The sequence below is a fragment of the Rhincodon typus genome, chromosome 6, assembly GCF_021869965.1.
Source record: "Rhincodon typus isolate 14 chromosome 6, sRhiTyp1.1, whole genome shotgun sequence".
Lineage (NCBI taxonomy): Eukaryota > Metazoa > Chordata > Chondrichthyes > Orectolobiformes > Rhincodontidae > Rhincodon > Rhincodon typus.
Genome location: NC_063337.1, coordinates 88,079,417 through 88,097,318, shown reverse-complemented (window position 1 = coordinate 88,097,318; position 17,902 = coordinate 88,079,417). Strand labels below are relative to the sequence as shown.

The 17,902-nt window shown below is 36.7% G+C and overlaps 1 protein-coding gene across 1 annotated transcript in view; it reads right to left on the bottom strand.

Moving 5' to 3' along the window:
- Positions 1-5,047: 5,047 nt before the first annotated feature.
- Positions 5,048-17,902, bottom strand: part of LOC109924850 (protocadherin-9) — a 420,097-nt gene continuing 407,242 nt past the window's right edge. The window contains exons 7-8 of the mRNA XM_048598486.1: positions 6,148-6,558; positions 5,048-5,850 (exon numbers count right to left, since the gene is read on the bottom strand). Of these exons, the coding sequence (XP_048454443.1) occupies positions 5,048-5,850; positions 6,148-6,558 (1,214 nt within the window). The remainder of the gene's footprint in view (positions 5,851-6,147; positions 6,559-17,902) is intronic.

The following is a 17,902-nucleotide window of genomic DNA, read 5'->3' as shown; positions in this document are numbered from 1 at the left end:
CCTTTCATGACATCCAAAAGTACTCCACAGCCAGTTAAGTTCTTTTGAAACATTGTGATTGCAACAAGGGAGGCAGCACAATTAGCACATAGCAAGGTCCCACAAACAACAATGTAATAATGAACATATAATATATTATTTAGAGATATTGGTTAAGGGATACATATCAGTCAGGAGCTGGGGAGGACTTCCCTGCTTTTGTTTGGAATAATGCTAGTGGATCTTTTGCATCCACCCAAGAAAGCAGATTGATCTTAGATTATCCAACAGGACAGAGCCTCTGACAGTGCAGGTCTCCCAGAGCACTGTATTTGAATTGTCGGTGTACAATTACAGAATACAAGTCTGGCCTGTCTAATATTTCCTCATAAGCCACCTTGTCCATTCCAAGTATTAGTCAAGTAAACCTTCTCTAAACATCTTCCAATGCATTCATATACTTCCTTAAATAAGGCAATCAATATTATACATAGTATTCTGGATGTGGTCTCACCAATGGTCTGTCTAACTGAAGTATAAGCTCCTTAATTTTACATTCAAATCACCTTGTCATAAACTTTTACATTTGATGATCTTTTGTAATTACTTGCTATACCTGCACACTAATTCATGCACCCAGACATTCAGACCACTCGGGATCCTCTTACCATTTACTTAATAAGCTTCCTTTTTATTCTTCTTGCCAAAATGGGCAATTTTGCATGTTCCAACAGCACACTCTGTTTGCTAAATCTTTGCCCACTCACTTAACCTCTCAATATCCGTTTATAGCATCCTTATTTCCTCCTCACAACTTATTTTCCTACCTGTCTTTGTGTGGTCAGCAAATTTGGCAATAACCATCTTTCCAGGAAAAAAGTTTCAATAAAATAATGATCCTTTGGGAGAAAAAAGTTTCAAAAAAATCATGATCCTCTGGGAGAAAAATCTTCTCCTCACTCTTTCTTAAATGTGCAACTCCTTATTCTTAAAGGCCCTTCATCCAAGTCATTTATATAAATTGGAGAACATTGAGGCCCCAGCATTGATCCTTGTAACACAGCACTCAGCTCATCTTTCAAACCAGATAATGACCCATTTATGCGTACTCTCTGTTTCCTGTTAGTTAGCTAATTTTCTATTAATTTACCCCTGTCCTATTAGCTTTCATCTCCTACAATAACCTTTGAGATAGTATCTTATTAAATACCGTCTGGAAATCCAAGTACAATCTATCGACCAGTTTCCCTTTATCCATAACATATGTTATTTCCTCAAGAAATTCATGGATGGTTATATGGATTGATTGGAGAAGCTCAGTTTGTTTTCCTTAGAAAAGAAAAGGTTGAGGGATATTTGACAGAAGTGTTCAAAATTGTTAGAAAGAGAGAAAGATGGAGAGAGAAGCTCTCCTCCTTAGCAGAAAGGTTAAAAACCAGAAAACACTGATTTAAGACGCATGAGAAAAGAACCAATTTTAACATGCAGAAGAACTTTATTTACACAGGATCTGGATTGTACTACCAGAGTATGTCGTGGGGGCAATTGCAATTGGGGCTTTAGAAAGGAAACTAGGGGGAAGAAACACCCCAAAAGTAGAAAACAAACACTTTGCATAACTAATATGGAAAAAGCTGGGCACTGGATGAACAGAGTTGCTTTTGGAGAACTATATGAGCTATTAAAGAAGAACTTTGCCATTGATCCACTGCTAGAGCAGTGGATAATAGCACATGTTGAGTGCAGTAATGATTCACACAGGTTAAGATGGCTTTCCGTCAAATCCCTATTCTGAGATAAGTGATCCAAATAGATGACAGTGGAGGTCAGACTGGAGCATAAAAACATGTCCCCTCTCCAGTTGTTAACTAGTAGATTTGCATTGAAAAGTATTTGTATGGCTTACAGATAACATTCAATACCATATGAAGGTATTGTAAGTCTCAAGGTTAAGCCACCAGCTCCCTCACACATTTTGAGTTCGCATGGGCATGGCTAGCAAATGTACACCTTCATTTATTTAAGAACCTCAAGGATCATGAGGGAGAAAGCAGTAAAACAAAACTGGATAAATCAGCAGAAGCTGTAGTTCAGGAGAAACCACAGTAATATGATTTGCCATCTTGCAAATCTGTAAACAGAGGAGCTAATCTGACAGTGTTTATCTATTTTGATTCTCAACATGTAGGAATTAAAATCAAATTTCTCTTAATCTGATAACAGTTCTCTCTAGGAGTTCTGTGGTTTTCCAACTCTGCTGCCTTGTGCAACCTCACTTATTTTACTTCACCATTGTTGAGGCCCCAAGCTCTGGAATTGATCTTTTCACTTCACACCCATTCTCTTAGCTCCTGATCTAATGCATTTTTCTTTGGCTGGGTGCAAACCTTTGGTGATCGCACCCCTTGTGAAGTGAGTTAGAATGCTTCACCAAGTGAAATGTATGACAAAAATATGAATTATTGTCGAGTTATCAAATATCACAAGAATTATAATCTCCAGATCTTTCAAGCTGACTGTCAAAGAGCTTGTAACAAACTGCCGCAACATTGTCCAAGATGCACACCGAGACAGTACCTGCCCTACAATCATCAAGGTGTATGTTGCAAACCAGAAGATGTAAGTTTTTTTTAAGATAAACTAAAATTATTTACTTAATTATCTTTTCCCTTCTGTGGGATTCCAATTGAGTCCTAGTTCTACATTACCAGTGATATTCCTATAGCATTTCATGTTATGACTACTGTATTAGAAAAGAAAATCTAGAGTAATTAGTTACAAACTTTTAAGATCCAATTGTCCCATGAAGGATTCTGCTCTCGATCTCTCCCCTCACCACCAGTCATCCCTCTCTTGCAAGAGAATAGCTCTATGGTTTGATAAGACTGTAGTGGCTTAACCCTTAACTTAAGAGCATCAAGGTTAGAATGCAATTGTTTTTAAGTAAATATAAACTAATTATTTCTTTTTTTTCTGCCTGTTAAGGTAGAGGGCATAAGCACCGGGCAATAGAACATTGGTTCAAATTTCAATCCAAGATGAACATCAAGCATTCCCTCAAGTTTAGGATAAATGGTTTAAATGGAAAATAAATTCCATCCCAAGTGGAAGAAGGCAGAATCTTACAGCCTTTACTAACATAATTGTGTATTTGGAGGTTGAACAGAAAAATGCATGGGCATTGCACTTGTGTGTCTCTGATTTGGGTATCCCTTGCTAAATTTTACAAGACAGTCTCAAAATCCTCCGAATTAACAGGTTATTAGAGAACAACCCATTCTCATTAAAAACTAGTGGAGAAATCTTTCCTCATGTTCAGCATCTACATTGCGCTAAGCAGAGTAATTTGAGGATTTTAAATAGAAACAGTCACAACCAGATTGGTTGCTACCATTAATGGAAAACTGCTGGGGAAGATGATGCTGTGCAGTTTGATTAAACACAATCTACTGCACACAAACAGGTTAATTGGTATAACTAATTTCTTCTAGTCTTTATGTCTCACATAACACTTCTCTCCACCTTATCTTTCACAACTTCTCGAAATATTCCTCCTGTTTCTTTCTCCCTCATGAAAAAATCAAATGTCCCTTTCAAGGTATCTATAATATTCACCTCAACTACTCCAACCCCATGAGGAAGAAAGAGTCACATTCTTCCCACTCTTTCGATAAAATAGATTCTCTCAAATTCCATATTGGATATATTAATGACTGCCTTATAACCCAGAGTCAAAAGCTGAAAAATCTTCTTCCTATCTACTCTATCAAACCCCTTCCTAATTATAAAGTCCTCTATAGGCAACCCCTAACTTTCTCATTTCTCGAAAAAAGAGCCTCAGCCCATTCAGATCTTCCCAATAGTTATGACCTCTCAATTTTGTTATGATTCATGAATGTCTTCACTGAGTCCCCTTTGTTTCTTGATGTGTCTTGTAATATGGAGACCAGAGCTGTATATGGAGTCCAGAGCTTGCATACTGAAATTAACTCAAGCAGCACTGGGCAAGAGATGTTGAAACCAACGTATAGAATAATTCTCAGAATAACAAGGTCATGTGGCAAACAGAATCAGTTGTGTTTTTCTTAATTATACAAATATATATATATATAAAAGCCTGTCATGCATATGCTGGGTATAATTTTTACCAACATGTAGAACTCCTAATATGAACTAGATTCTGTGCATATGCATGACAAATCTCATTTTGGAGTGTAATGAAAGATTAATTTCCCAAACATAATAAATGGGGCATTAAATATACTTAGGAAGATTTAAAAATATATATTACCTACACCCAGAAGAAAGAAATACTTGGGCTTATAAATTTTATGTTTTTACATCTAAATTCAAACCAGTTTTCAGCATGTGAAACAGCATAATTTTAAAACACACCTCTGCAAACATATGACCATGAAAAAGAACACATCTGTGAAACGGAGAAATTCAAACAGCATGCTTTGTTAATAATACAAATGAGGCAAAAGGCAGAGGATGAAAGACAATTGCACAAGACCAACAATTCTAGATGCCTCAGGCCACTCTGCCACATTGGGGCTGATGTGTAAAATTTAGACAAAGTAGGAAAGAAAGGGATAGGCCATGGACAGAAGCAGGCACAGGACAAAGAGCGACTGATATAAAATGTTTATTCCATACACAACACACATAACAATGAAAAGATGAAAAAGCGAGTACAAAACCTTGGTTCTGAACAACAAAACAACACAGATAATGATAGAAGTTGTTTTTATTACAAACAACATTAATAATTGTGGAAGTGGAAAGTATTTTCATCGAATTCCAAGCAATATTAGACATGTAAAGACAATGTGTCTATATTTTATATTATATGCATTTAAAATGGCATTCTATTTATTACAAAATTGCAAACCTTACACTAAGACCCACTGTTAGATACATGCATGCAGAAATTATGTTAACCCAGTATGCTCTTGTCTAAATGGGTGGAACCACGTAAAATATATAACCCAAAATCTAAGTGTATGAATATTGAAATAGCTACATACAAATAGTCAACTCCACATACCCATTTTGTCAACTGATTTTACCAATCACTGTCTGAAGAATTTTGAGAGGACTCTTCAATGGACATACTCTCTGCAGAGTCCCCATCAGGATCAACTGATACTTCAATCACTGTGTCATTTGATGCAACCCCAGTGTCACTGGAGGCAACTCCAGTTTCATTGGATGTCATTACAGTATCACTGGATGTAGGCACAGTGTTATTGAGGGTTGTTACATTGTTACTTGTTACAGTTGTTGTATCACTAGATGCAACTCCAACATTTTCCCCCAGATGCCCTCCAGTCAGCATGATGGAGGTCTGAATAGCCACATCTCTGCGTGGCAAGGTGGAAAAATGGTGGAGTCTCACAAGAGTGTGCATTGCACCAATCAGAGACATGACATTCTGGGACAACCGGGCTCCACGGTACTGTGAGGTATTTTGTAATGTGTTTATGTCCCTGTGTATGTGGTTGAACCCACGCTGCACAGTGCTCACAAGTGTATCTAACCTACGACATATGGGGCAAAGCTCCTCACCATGTGCACTTTGAGAATGTGATGAAATAGAGGAATTGACAGCACCTGTTGTCTCTGGCTGACATGTCCCTCTTTGCTCTGATTTCTCTGAGAATGGCACTTTCATGTAAGCTGCTGTTTTCCATTGCCCACCTGTGCAGTCTTCTTTCTGTTCCCCATATGAAGCTTGTTGTAACTTGTCGGTCACTGCACCTTCCATGCCTACTCTAGGCTCCTGATGCCGGGTTGGCATCTTCTCCTCCATGATCTCAGTGGTTTGTTGTTGCTCTGATCTCAAGGGTTTTGAGGTGCAACAATCACCTGTGAAGATAAAAAGACAGGACCTTGGCTTACTTGGTGATGGACTCTGCATAAAATGAAGGATTAGATCACAATAATGCTTTGCAAGCCTGTACAAAGGATTTGTACAAATACAGGCTTTGTATTCTTGGCTTTGAATACAAGAAAGCTGGCATTTCATTATACAGCAAGGACATTTAGGTATGCTTTGAAGGGCTTGCATACATAATCATTGCAATGCATGCTTAATGTTAATAGCTGAGGCTGCAATATTTGCCACAAGCAATGACGGGTTTGATAAAACAATGCAACACTCACCAGAATCACTTGAGTCAGAGGACGCATCAGGTCCACGTTCCACAAGGTGGACTATCGGGGCCACTTTTTCTTCCTCCCATGTTAGGACTTTCTGTTTTGCCACATCTCTGTGCTGGACTGTACCTCTCTTTTTGTTAAAAGCGACTTTTTGTCGAGCACCAAGTCTTAAGTCATTGATGCGCTTTTGACAGTCCTCGGCTGTTCGAGCTACTTTGGAAATTTTGTTGACTTTTACAGTAATGACGTCCCAGCCACGTCGGTGACCCTCACTAGTGTGCATTTTGGGATTCGTGGCCAGGAATATTCTTTGTAACCTTGTGAATTGTTTCACAAGCATTTGCATAGCCAACGTGGAGAATTTAACCTTCTGCAGTTTAGCTACTGTGGACACCATTTTCGTCTGCTTTCCGCCTGTGCGGAGTGGAAAGAAAAGTCATTTGCAAAGGTCAAGTGGCTTCCTTGTGGAAGTTAAAGTGGTAATTGTCAATTATTTGCAGTTGAATTCTGTACTTGTGACTTATTTTATTTCTGTTGGCAGAAATACTGCTTGTATTTTTCACACCAATCATCCCTGTGGGTTATGAATGACTTTGCCAATTTAACATTAATTTAATGAGTAGCTTTGTATTCTAAACTGAGGCAACCTGGAACTGTATTAATATCTCCTAAATAACTATAGTTAATGTCCCTGTAAATGGCAGAGAATGAAAAGGAGGGAGAAGATGAATTTGATGGGTGAAATGAACTTTTGTTCTGCCCCTATGGTTCCAATTCAGCTTGCATTTAAATCCAGGTTCCAGGAGAAACTTGATAGCTTGATAACCCAATGTATCACCCTGGCCAAATAATTATATTCAATAACAGCTTGGTTTCCGTCCAGAAAATATTATATAAGAAAAAAAAAATCACAGATATCAATAAGAACTTGAGCTTAAACAATACTCTTAATTTGGTAACAAAATTTCCAAAGAGTTTATTATTTTAAAAAAACTCACTGGATAAAGTCCAATCTTATCCATATTCTTATTCACTTACACAATGTCTTGTGGCACTGTTATGAAAATCAGAAAATAGTAACAGATGGATAACATATGGATAGCCTTTTTATTCTTCATTTATTGAGTATTCAATCCTCACTTTATTTTATTTTGATCTTGCAGTTTGTTTGGATAAAGGACACATATAAAGGTTCCCGATGTGTAAGTTAACAGAGGACTTGCTTTATGAATTAATTTGTCATTATAACACTGTACACCAGAACGTAAATTGAGAACATATGTTTGCATGTGTTTAAGATCACTGCACTGGATCATAATTGCATTCAGTGACATTTTATACAGAAACTGCAATGTTTTAACATACTGGCCTAGATTTTCTGGTCAGCAGTGAAACAAAGACCTCAGCTACTGACTTTAATCAAAGTTGCCAAATAAAGCCTGGAAATCTCTAGGACATGGACTTGCCCTTTCCCAATATCAGTTTACATCTGGCCAAGAGGGTCTCCAGACGTCCAGCAGCAGTTACATCATCAAGCAGATATGTAGCCAATCACATCAAAATGTTTAACTGTAAATCAGGAAGTTAAACGTGCTTTAACTTTTAGTTTAACTTCTCAGTTAACAAAATAAATGATTTTGCTAGAATGAAGATTAATGCTAAAATAATGATAAATGATTTGAAAATAAATTATTTAATGATGAAATTAAAGTTCAGATTTTTTTGTATCATTATGAAGAATCTCAACTTTCTCCGATTACAAAATTAGCATCTCAAAGCAGTGAGGATGGTTAATATTAATGATAAAATTTGTGCACAGTTACAAACCCTCATTCAACAAGGTGTAAATATTTCAAGTGTCTTCACAGAGAGACTGATAGCGACAGGATGGAAGTTCTCATCAGGCAAAATAGAATACAAAGAAAAGGAGGCAGGTTAGGGAAAACATTGCAGTACTGGAGAAGGAGGATGTCTTGGAGGGCTAGGGGGCAGGATCAGTCTGGCTAGAGCTCAGCAATAAAAGGGGTGTAATTACATTTCTTGGTGTAGTTTACAGACCACCAGGATGCAAAGAAATAAATTTACAAGCAAATTACAGGGAGGTGGAAACATTACAGTGTAGTTACAATGGGGGACTTCAATTACCCAAATATAGACTGTGCTATGGTAATGCTAAGGGCAGAGAAGGACAGATGTTCAAAAGTCATGTTCACAAAACTGTTCTACAGCAGCATGTGATCAGTTTAGCAAGAAAGGAAGCACTGTGAAACCTGGTTCTTAAGAATAAGATAGGCCAAATTGACCAAGTGTCAATGAAGGGACATTTAGAGAACAGTAAGCTTCATATCATAAGGCTAAGGGTGATGCTGGGAAAGTATAATAGGCAAGCTAGAGTAAGAATAACTAACTGGGTGAGAGCCAACATAAATGGGGCTGGAAGGGAGCTGGGCCAGAGAGACTGGAGCCAAAGATTCACAGGAAAAACTGTAGCTGAACAATGGGCTAACTCTAAAGAAGAACTGGCTTATATACATCCAAGATGTATTCCTTCAAAAGGGAAAAGTAGAACAAACAGGTCCAGAACTCCCAAAATGAAAATGGAGATAGAAATTAAGCTAGAAAAGAAAATATGTACTTGTGAGAGGTGTCAAGTAGTAAACACAAATAAGATCAATGCCAAGTACAAAATGTTCAGAAGAGAAGTGAAAATGCAAATGAGAGAAGCAAACAGAAAATATTTAAAAAAAAGTTTCATCATCCAAAATAAAGTGATTTGAAAAATCTTCTATAGGCACATAAAGAAGTGGTAAAACGAGGAGTAGGGCTTATTAGCAGCCAAAACAAGGATTTACATATGGAGGTGTCCATCTGTCTATCAGGCGTTACTCAGGCCATGGTTGTAGAGCAGGAAACTCAGGGACTAGAAGGATCAAAATTGATATCAAAGACATGTTGAATAAGCTGCTGGTTCTTAGAGTTAACAAGACAGTAGGACCAGATGAGATGCATCCAAGGATATTGCAGGAAGTGAGAGTAGAAATTGCAGGTCTTTTGACCGTAATCTTTCAGATCTCCCTGTACACAGATGTAGGGCCAAAGAACTGGAGAATTGCTAAAACAATGTCCTTGTTCAAAGAAGTTTGTAAAGAAATGCATAGTTTAACTCTGGTATTGGGAAAGCTGCTGGAAGTCTGCTGAGAAATCTGAGATAATATATTATGATTGAAAGAACAGGGGAAAACAGTACAAATTGCAGGGTACTACTGTAGAGGATATGCAGGAGCAGAAAGACCAATGTGTAAGTTATTTCAGGTGGTAGGACAGGTGGAGAAAATGATTAATAAGGCATACAGTAGCTTAGACTGTAATAACAGTGACATCAAATACAAAAGCAGGAAGACTATGCTGAAACTGTTCAAGACACTAGTTCGACCTCAGATGGTATATTCTGTCACATTCTGGGAACTGCATTTTATGATGAATGTGAAGACATTGGAATGCAGAATAGGTGCACAAGAATTATTGCGGAGCTGAGAACCTTCAATTATGTAGATCAGCGAAGTTCACGGGAACATCATCAAACAATATTTGATACTGACTCACATAATGAGATATGAGTATGAGAAAGGGTTAGGTTTGATGAAGCACATTGAATTTGCAAAGAGAGCTTGGGTTAATTTCAGAATTAGCATTTAAGTGAAGTTGCAGTTAAGTTCAAAGGCTTAGTTAGGAAATTCTGGAGTTTAGGACTATGTTGTTAATCAGGGGAATGTGAAAATTAGGGATGTGCAAGTGACCAATTTAGAGGATCAAAATGTTCTTTAAAGGTTGTAAGGCTGCAGGTTAAGGAGAGGGGAGACCCCTAGGTGACTTAGAAAATAGGCTAAAAATCTTAAGACTGTGACATTGTTGGACCAGAAACCAAACCATGACAGCAAGCACAGGACTAATGGATCTTACAGGACTTCAGAATGGCAGCCCTCTGACAATGACGTGCAACTCAGTGAACCAGCTGTTTTATCCACAATCAAAATTTTCAAAATCAGCTTCTGTTTTAAGATCACAATCGTCATCACCAAGGCTCTACAAATGTCAAATCCTATTATTTCCAAGACTGCCTGATTAACCAGAGAAGATAACCTGATCTGAGTTATAACTAGTTTAATGTTGCAAGAATCAAAAGTTTCATCAGTTGAAACGTAAGATATTTCTTTGAGCAGACTTAGGCTGTAGTATTGGCACAATATATGTGTGGTTTATCATCAATATTCTCCCTATATAGAGGATGTGTCAATGTTGTTCTGATGCTGGCATATCTTTCGAGTCTAGTTACAGAAGTAGATTTTGCATATGTGCAAACTGATTAATATGGCATCTGCTGAACAGCTGACATTTCTGGAATTTTTTACCTTTTATCTTATCTGACTTTAGTGGAACCATTTCAGAAAATTGGAACGTACTGCTTTAAAGCTGTAGCAAAATTATTGCCAAGTTAGCAAAGACATTAACCAATCTAAATAGACAATAAATCAACTGCTCTCACCAACAAATTAGAAAGAAACTGGTTTGTTGAAGGAGAAAACATCTTCTGTGGGGAAACATTGTTTATTCTTGGATGAATAATCAAGTACAAGGATAGCTTGAAGACACATGACAAAGCAATATTGTGTAAAGAGTGGGATTGTCAACCAATGTCACCAATAAGTTGAACCATGGACCACATTTATTATTAATTATGTTATGTTAGTTCCCATAATTTGACTGAGTATTCTACTGTAAACTGGGCAATCAGTTGCCAAGACTTTCACAGCAGGTTAACTGTATAGCATATTTTTTTCCATTCAGGTAACATGTCATAAGAGAACATGTAGAATTGTAATCAGCTCTTTATTTTGTCACATAGTGCATTCTAAGCACAGTTGTGAAAAGGCATTTCAGGCTGCTTGGTAGAATGGTGTGAATGACAGCAGGCAACACAACATCTTGTATTTATGGAGCACATTTAAGATAGAAAATGGTCCAGTTGCTTACTTAAAATATCTTCCTAAGCACTTCTGAGGGATTGAGAATTATTAATGAAAAAAAAGCTGATTAATCATTTGAACTTTAAGCTGAATTTTCACAAAGTTAGCAAGATTCTGGAGCTACTAAAAATGGCAGACTGGGTCTTCACCTGATGAAGGAGCAGCGCTCTGAAAGCTTGTGTTTTCAAAAAATCCTGATGGACCGTAACCTGGTGTCATGTGACTTCTGACTTTGTCCACCCCAGTCCAACACCAGCACCTCCACATCAAGGCTGGGTCTGACTCTGGGTTTCCAATTCCCATTACCAGTCACCCAATGTTTTCTGACATGAGGTAAAGGTACAGACCCCTAAATGGAACCTGCATTCCCAACCCGGCCAGAACAATTGCAGAATAGGCATCTCTTAGTTTCTTGCAGCTTTCCTGGAGTTCGACCAGCTTCTCTATATATCATGGTTCATGGATCTCAGAGGTGTCATGAAACACAGTCTGAGATTGGACACCTTTGAAAGATAAGGCTAAAAGATCTTAGGCATGTTCCCCATGAGCCTCCATGCCAACTCATAGTCCTTCCATACCCATTCACCTGGTATAGATTATAAGCAGAACTAACAAACCGTAGAATAACAATGGAAAGTGAGAAACTGTTTAGAAGAAAAACGCTCATTCTTATTATTTTGTGGAAACTGGTGCTTCTACAACCCAATGGAAAATAAACAAACCAATTCAGGTATCAATTAAAAAAAAACTTAACACACCTCACATCTCTTAATCTTGCATAAATAATCATCGGGACATTGTCAATAAACGTCACAACAAAGAATAGCCGAACATAACCATATGAAGATGTCAATGAAACAATGTCAACTTTTCTCGTCAGCTGTCTAAATGAGACTCCCACAGAGTTAATCCATTTACGAATCTTAGGGGGACCATGAGGTGTAGGTGAGGAATGTGGGATTGAGGGTTACAGGGTCAGACTATTTTTATTATAGCAGGGACAAAGTTCTGAAGAATCAAAGTAGGCCTTCTAACCAGCACACCTCTACGTTCACCCACCCCCGTGCCAACCTAGTGCTTCCAGGGTCAGTTGTCATAACTCTATCCCATACCTGAGCAAGGGCTCTATGTTGCCAACTGCTTCAAATTGAAGTGGGTCTGCTGAGTGGAGAAATTCGAAGATCCAGTTCTTTGTTTTAAAAATGATTCTTTGAGGTTTCAAAGTGCTTTAGAACCAATAAAGGACTTCCAAAGTTATGTCATACTTGTGGGAAACAGGGTCTTTTAATAGTGTCCACCAAGGAGTAATGACCAGACTATTAGTATTTTATTTTAAAATTTTAGGATGTTTTACCATATTTATAATGATTTGGTTCACTACTCCATAGAATGGAAAATGTTACAGATGTGCATTCAAATTCAAATTATGTTTTGCTGGTGGACAAAGTTCTAGAGTTAGAATTTAAATCAATAATCTATAGTGTACTTGAAGATTGTCACTTGATGGTTAACCAATTGTACTTTCTTCAATCTGACATCAACTCTGGAGCATTTTATGTTTTTTTTTTCCTTCCTGATATCCAGCGTTCTCAATATTAAATTAGCAAAGTTGATCTTCTTTGATATTGAAACAAAAATGCTGCAGTCAGCAGGTCTGAGAGCATCCATACAGAGACAAAATGAGTCAATGTTTCAGCTTACTGATATTTTTGTCACAAAAGTTATTTTATTTCTGTGTTCTTTTCCAGTTTGCTTCCAATCTGTTGGATTGTGATTTAAAGGATATTTTCACATTATTGTTTTTAATACATTCTTTATCCTTTATCAGTGCATTACATTCCTTTTAATGTGACTATGATGGTGTGAATGCGTTTGAATATTTTGGAATATACATTATAAACTCTTTTTTTGTACTTTTTATGATTGTTTACACCGAGATTACAACTCAACAATGTCATTCTATCATTTAGGCTGGTACATATTGTTGACGTCTGACCTGGTCTTTTTAACCTGTCACATTATAGTGACCTCAGAGAAGATTTTTGCATCTTATTAGCTGTAATAATTAGAGTTCTGAAGAAGAATATTGGGTACAAACATTCACTTCTCCCCTTTCCACACCTGTGGCCAGACTAGCTGAGTCTCTCCAGCACTTTCTGTTTCAATTTCAGAACTCCGGCAACTGAAATCTGCACCTGCATTTTGCCTTTATTTTCACTGTAGTATTTTGTGCCCTGACAACTCATTCATATTTTCAAGGTCCTTCACAACTTTGACCCTGACCCCATCTCTATCACTTCCTTATAATGCTCTGAGATCTCTGTGTTCCACTAATTCTGAGCTTTTGCACACAATATATAAAATCATAAAATCCTTTATATGGTTTGTTGCACAATTTTGTCTGATAAGTGTGAAGTACTTTGTGATACTTTACTCTGTGCTACCCTGTCCAGGATTAAGCAGTTATTAACACGCTGCTGTTTGAGAGTTTGCAGTGTGCAAATTGGCTGCTCCATTTCCACAAAAAAATTTAAAATAATTAATTTGTTTGTAAAGTATTTCTGCATGCACGATAGTTATGAAATTTTGGGATTTTGGTTTATGTGTTCATAATGTGTGTCTGAACTTAATAAGTACAGTATTTCTGTAGCTACAATGATTTATTTAGAACAGACTTTTGAAGCTCAGCTTTAAAATCAATGGCATTTTTGCACACATTATACAACCAAACAAGATAAATAATCTTCAGCTCAGAAGGTCGGGAGTGGGTTTTGAAGCTTAAGGGAAACACATCGATTACAGACAGAATTTTTTTAGTTTTACTTTGAGTTTTGAATATTGAAAGATATCCTGTGATATCTTTTAATGAAGATGGATGTATAGACCACTGCTCCTGTGAAGGGTCAGAAACAGTGAAACTAATTTACCTGAGACGAGAGGTTTTCGGATAAAATAATGAAGACATTATCAGAAGCTGAGTATGTATAAGCACAGGTGCCTAAATAGCCACAAGAAGAAGTTTTGTGCAGTTCTACTCTATAATTTCAAGTTATGAGTCACTTAAACCTATTAAGTTGTTATAGCTAGGGACTTTGGTGTTTTTTTGGTACTATGCAAGGTCGGTGTTTTGGTATTGTACCAAGGGTGTCTTTGGATACTATACACACAAAAAATGTTTTTTTCAATTTATGAAGAAGTATTTGGGGATGAATAAGATTATACTTCTGCTATGTTAATAAAATCTTTGAATTTGTGTTAAAAGTAGACAGTTTGGTTTATTCTATTTGATCTTAATTCTTTTGTTACTAAACTTCTGTTTCATTGTTAAAGCAAAGTCGGCAGCATTGCATACTCATGTTTCAGTGAGTGATCACTTTGTTAGTACCAAAACAAAATAAAATATGATCTATATGAAGCCAGGTACCAGTCTGGGATCTGACTTGTCCAAGAATAAAATAAACTGGGATCATAACAAAAGCTCCAAATAAATACATTTTTCTTTCCTTTTTATAATGCTAATTGTTTTTGTAGCTATGGTGGTAAGTCTGGTTAGATCTGCTTTGTACTCGTAACATTTCAAGTTCATTTTGTGTCTTTATTTGTAGCAGTTTGACTGGTGGCTGAAGGCAGGCTCTGTAATTTGCCGTATTTTGTTCTGTCTTCAGCTAAATTGCACTTGTCAGCTTCTATTTGTGGTGGTTTGGTCCCTGAGTAAAGTTGGGTTTCATGTTATTGTGCATGTGACAAGCTTCTCCTCGAGTTTCAACACTCTCTTTGGTCCCTATACAGTTATTGGTGCATTTATATGTGTGCAATATTCCATGACTCTATTTTCTTTTTTGACATTTCAATCGGTTGTTTATCTCCTGTCAAAGCATTACTGTCAGCAAATACCTGGGAGGGTTGTGTTTTAAAAGCATTAGCAGTGACTCTGAATACCACATGTCTCCAACATTTGTAAAGGAATAGTCATGTTTTACACATATTTCCTTTATGTAACTAGTATTTCTCATAAGTAAGCATAATATTTAAAATGCTTGATCACCCAATGGTGACTTCAAACATCCTGCATTTACAAGGTTTGTGTTGGAAATGGGGCAGTCGGTGATTAACCATACTGCCCACTATTGACATTTGTCATAAATCAGTGCACTGAGGTGCACATAATGCTGTATTTCTATGTCAGTCGCCCAAATATATGGCAGGGATGGCAACTTCAATCAATCCACATTGAAGTCCAAAACAAAAGGTTAGGACATGTTAATAAATCCAATTCAGGAGCAAATTGTTCATCTACAGGGTGTTGAGAATAGAACAGTTGAAGGGAGTAGCATAGATGCATTGAAGTTGAAAGTTGCATTTAATATGAAGAAGTAAGTAATAGAAGGAAACAGGTATGTTGTTGGGATGAAGTGAACTCATGTGGGAGGAAGCTCACATGGAGCATTAACACCAGCATTGACCATTGGGCCAAACGGCCCTTTCCTGTAATGCAGTGTACAAATGCCTGTTGATTAACTTTACATTTTGATTTTTTTTTTCTTTTCAAAATCACTAAATGCTTCAAAAACTAATAGAACCTGTTAGAGAGAAGATTTCATGTCTGAAACAGAAATTCTTTTCACTTTTTACGAGACAGTCCTGTTTATATCGCCAGCAGTTGCAGTTTAAGATTTACATTCACAAAGAAAATTAAATTTTCTCTATTCTGTATATAATAAAAAAATTTAGACAAATCTATCACTTCAGCTACATATGGTGTCAGAGAACAACTATTATGAAATGCCGTGGTAATAAAATGACCAGGGCCAGTTATTTATTGTACACTTCTGTTTAGGTTACTAAGAATGCTTTTCAATGAATCATCACATAGGTGAAACCTTGAGTAGTTAAATCCTAGCATCCCCATCTTTCACTTTAATGAGATTCCAGGATCCTCACAGTGCTGCTTTCAATGCAGAATTTAATCAGTCATTTGCGGGATGTTGGTCAATAGGCAATTTCTAAAAAGCTTCATTATTTATTTAATGAGGCATCTAAATGCCTTTAATTTTCCATAGGGAAGAAATCAATAAATTTTGCAGTATTGTTTCAATGATTTAAATAAGCAATCCATGAAATGTAGCTGTGTCGAGAGAGTTACAAAAACAATAATCAGCATTTCTGTGGCTATTGTTATAATGCTTTACCCCTGCTCCAAATGCAATTTACTTCCCTGATAGTTCTGGATTTTGCTTTCAAACACCACAATACTCCATCACTTTAACATGCTCCAATAGACTGTGACCTCTGATAGAACTCTCATTCTTCACAGCTCCTTTCTTAATAGCGAGGTAATTTAAAATGGTTTGCTTTTGTCCTCAATGTAGATATACTATTTTGTGCCTTTTACAAACACAATATTGGAATAGGGTCTGCAGTATGTGTATCGATTTATACAGCTTTACACAAATAGAATCTAAAACTCTCTTGCACTCAAACAGCTAGAAATAACTATAGATTATGAAAATTGGTTGCATATGAGAAATCTTAATTTTAATAAGAGTGTAAAATAAGAAAAGGCAATTAGTCAAATAAGTCATCCTCCCCTGCAATCATTCACCATCACTCCCACCGCATCCCCACTCCCATCCCTTCCCCTGACAGACCAAAAATTTTGACTTTCTTGCAGGGCATTCAATCTGCTTATGGAAGTGAGTTACAGATAAACCTCAGAGATCATATCTATATAGACATTTGCAGCACAAAAGGAGGCAGTTCAGCTTGCTGTTCCTGCACTGATCATCAAGTAGCTAGCCAACCAAATACCACTTACCAGCTCTTTGTCCATAGCCTTGTAGGTTATGATAATTCAACTGAATCACTAGGTACTTTTAAAATATTTTCTAAATGCAAATTTTCATAATGTTTTATAATCCCCAGGTCTGGTAACAATCAAGGACATTTCTATAAATTTAATTTCATTATACAACCCACAATTATAATTCTGATCAGTGACATTCTTCAGGAAATCATTTTTAGCCCCCATCAGTGCATGAGCACATATCTTGCTCAGAATATTTCATAATAAATTATTTCTATTACTTATCTTTCGAGCCATCACCCTGACTGTTAAAGACGTTTGTACAGTTTTCTTTTAAAAAAAGAGTCAGCATGAATTACTAACGTTGAAAATCTAACTTCTCTTCCACAAGGGCTCTCTTCCTTGAAAAATAAAGACCACCTCAAAGTAATCAAGCTTGCATTCTTATATCCAAGATTGTCAGGGCAGTTCAACTAAAATGTCCTGAAGATATTTCCTTTATTCATGATTCCCGTGATCTTTAAAATTTGAATTGTGTGCTTTTTAATATTTTTCTCCAAACGAAAGAAAGTTTTGTTCTTTGAGATGCCACTGTAGCTTGTGGTCTGAATTTGGAATCATTCAAGTTAGACATGACTCCTTGCATTATTGTTGATATCTTCCCTAAAACCAAGGATTGAGGAGTGAACTTGACCTAAGCTTTACATATGTTTGTAAGTATTTATTTAGGGAATTAAACATTACATATACCTCCTGCCTCAATGACTGCAGTTTCAATCTGTCCTTATATAGAAGCACATGTGAATCCGTCGTTAATGCACAAGACTTTAAAATAATTAAATGATAACTAGTAAGTGTCCCAAGTTATTACGTAGAAACTGTCCTGAAAGTAATCCTGCAAAATGTTATATTAGGTTTAAAAAAAAATTTG